The sequence below is a fragment of the Chrysochloris asiatica genome, unplaced genomic scaffold (assembly GCF_000296735.1).
Source record: "Chrysochloris asiatica unplaced genomic scaffold, ChrAsi1.0 scaffold00005, whole genome shotgun sequence".
Taxonomy (NCBI): domain Eukaryota; kingdom Metazoa; phylum Chordata; class Mammalia; order Afrosoricida; family Chrysochloridae; genus Chrysochloris; species Chrysochloris asiatica.
The window spans coordinates 37,515,711-37,518,940 of record NW_006408523.1 but is presented as its reverse complement, the minus strand read 5'-3'; the positions used below and the strand labels follow the sequence as shown (position 1 = coordinate 37,518,940).

Below are 3,230 nucleotides of genomic sequence, written 5' to 3'. Positions count from 1 at the left end.
TCATAAAAGGGGCAAAATTTGTAAGATGCCTTTTAAAATAAATATTCTTTTTTTTATAAAATAATAAAACTTCAAATAAATATTCTTTACACTAAACAATATGTTGAAAAAATTAGAAAATAAAGGTTGAATTTTACCGTAACTGTACAATATACATGAAGTCCAAAGGGAAATCAGAGTCACAATAAAGGCTTCTGTAAGGCAAAATACAATCTAAAACCATACTGATTGAATCACATTCTTCCGAATGTACAACATATTAGTATAATATTTTGTGACTGTGCCATGTAGTATGACACAACTTGTTTTTCACAGTTGCAAATATTATTGTATATACAAAAATATAGCACATTATCTCTGGAGAAAACAATGGAAAAAAGTCATTTTGCTAATTTACAAATTTTCTAAGTATTATTCACAAAAAATTTACCTAGGAGTGTCTGTGTTGCTTTAGCTTATGCAATATGTGGATCACCAAGTTCTGTATCCTATATTTTGAGCTCCATTAGCTGATTTCTAACAAGCATATCAGTTAAAATGGCACATGGACACACACACATAAAAAGCATTTCACTGCAAACAGCAAAGAATACCCCAACCCTCTATTAACAGTGCCAAGATTATAACTGTTTTAGTTGGTTGCATATGTGTGTTAAAAAACAAAACAAAACAAAACAAAATCTTATTACTGTAATATTCCTGATTAATGATGCTATGTTGGTTTTTCAAAGTTCCTGGGTGGGACAGTGGGAACTTTGCAGCAAACTGTGTTTGAGTTTTTACAACGGCATCCAGGCCTGTTAACACGGTCATAACACCCCTGGCACAATTTAAGGCAACCCTTGGCTGGAAGGTAACACCATAAGCAAGGCAAAAAGAGGGACATGACGCCCATGGCTGACCACCGTGTACAACAGTGAGACTGGCTGCAAGAGCATGGGTTGTCAGCACAGTTGTCCTCGTCATCATTAGAACAGTGATAGAAGAGACCTTTCACACAGCATACACAAGTCCCATAGTCTATCACATTCTGGGCTGAGCAAAGGCACTGCTTGTCACAGATCCAGTCTGATGGCAGAGGCCTCGGGTAGGTGCATTCCTTACACTTGCACTTGCCACAGTCCTCACACCTGTAGGTGTGCAAGCCCAAATCTTCCTTGCTCAGTGGCTTAAGCTCACCTGGCTTGAGCTCAGATTTAGGTTGCACTCGGATTATTCCATCAGCAACGGGCCCCGAGGAAAAAGATGATCCTAACAGTCTCTGTTCAGAGGAATTGCTACTGGTACTTGTCCTCGTACTGCTCCGTGACCCTGAGCTGACCGTGCTGATGGACCTGGTCAGAGAGGCTCTTGCAGAAGAGTGGACCTGTGTGTGCTGAAGACGAGGAGGCTGGCGGTGCTCCGGGAGACCATGGAGTCGCTCGTGCTTGTGCTGAGTCGAAGGACGAGGAGCAGGCTTGAGCCCAGGTCTCGGGACCACAGTAGGTCCCTCCGTATACTCATTGGTGTTTCGGATGGCTCGGATCTGATCCAGAGACAACACATGCACCTGCTGCATGAGGGCATCTCTGGGGTCGGGCTCCCCGGGCTGCCTGCCACTGTCACGGGGTGCCTGCAGCAAGGGCTGTGACCTGCTGCCACTCTGAGCTCTGGCCTCCATCAGGTCTTGGAAGTGTGGTCACTCCAGTAGGCTTAGAACACATCTGAATTCCTGCAGAAAACAAGGGGAGAGAAAACAGTTTACACTCCAAGATACTTCTACTCCTCACCCACCTAAGTCGACTCTACTTTCTACTTCCTCTATTCAGAGGATCAGAAATGGAATGGAGGGTGGAGAGGTGTTAAAATAGCCATAAGATCGATCTACACCTGCATCAAAGAGTCAACCTTAATGTTGACAATATTTAATACCACGATGTGCAGCAGCACAAAGATGATCTTTGTTTGAATCACATAAATAAAAGACTAAAACCAAATCCTTTGTTATCTACAGGACAGAACTACCCAGTAGGATTTCCAAGGCTGTAAATCTTTATGGAAGACAACTGCCACATCTTTTTCCTTCTGAGCAGCTGGTGGACTCAAACCGCTGGCCTTTCAGTTTAAAGCCATGCACTTTAACCACTGTGCCACCAGGGCTCCAATCACATAAATAGCAATTCCTTATTCAAACAGACAAAATTTATAAGTTTCAGGTTCAATGTAAAATTTGCAAGAAAGTAATGTTAGGTTTAACACAACATTGCCATAAATATTTTTCTGAAGTTTGAAACAATTCAATTGCTCATGGTAATTTCGTCTTAAACATCAATAAATGCAGTGTTGAAAATTCCTTCCTGGTTCTTAGTCTAATCCTGATATTACATAAAATACTATTATACAGCAACTTAGATTGAATATGATATGAAAAAAGGTAAATATATTTTACGACATTATAGTTATAAATTTTACAACATTATCTATTATAGCAGTACAACTATATAAAATTAAAAGCAAATCAATTCAAATACCATTAGGTGCCAGGAACACATTAAATCAAACGTACACATGCAACAAGGCAGAAACTTATTCTCAGCTTCCAACAACTTGAGAATCAAGTATTTTACAACCGGATAATCTTGGAAGTAGATTTTATAGCGAAATGGTTGCCCCTTCCTTGTTGTTTACATTGGATTATGTCAAAATCTCATCAGATATGTTTCCGAAAAAAAAAAAAAAAAAAAAAAGCTTGTAGTTGGGAACATAAATCAACTGGTAGCAAAAGAAAAAAAAAAAAGTAGTTTAAAAATTAAAGTGTCACGTCTCAAATTAAGCACTCTAATTTGTAATCACTTTAAAATACAATCCTTCAGCAAATTTCCAAACTATCATCCTCTTTCCAAGTTTACGTAAAAATAAAAAGAAAAATGGGCAAAAGTGGAACCTTATCCAACCAACCACTGCTTTTTAGAAAACTGAACCACAGCTAAAAAGGCAGGTGACGTACGCCTCCCAATTCGAACAAGGCAGAGCTGGAAACCGGGATCTCCTCACCTCCAACAAAAAGACAAGACAAAGTTGGCTCTAGGTTTGCTCTCTCCGTCGTTTATCGGTTCAACCAGCGACCCAACTTAGTCCTCAGCAGGTTGGATCCAGCCGGAACCCCGAGGGAGTTTTTTCTAGGCGTATTGTCCAGGGGCCCTCACCCTTTAGCGCACGATTCCGGAGACCCACAGAGGGGCTGGGGGTGG

At 40.5% G+C, this 3,230-nt stretch overlaps 1 protein-coding gene across 1 annotated transcript in view; it reads right to left on the bottom strand.

The window, feature by feature from the left end:
• The window catches only part of SPRY2 (sprouty homolog 2 (Drosophila)), a 5,229-nt gene continuing 1,999 nt past the window's right edge, over positions 1-3,230 (bottom strand). Inside the window, exon 2 of the mRNA XM_006832013.1 lies at positions 1-1,711. Coding sequence (XP_006832076.1) covers positions 713-1,660 — 948 coding nt within the window. The 5' untranslated portion in view covers positions 1,661-1,711 and the 3' untranslated portion in view covers positions 1-712. The remainder of the gene's footprint in view (positions 1,712-3,230) is intronic.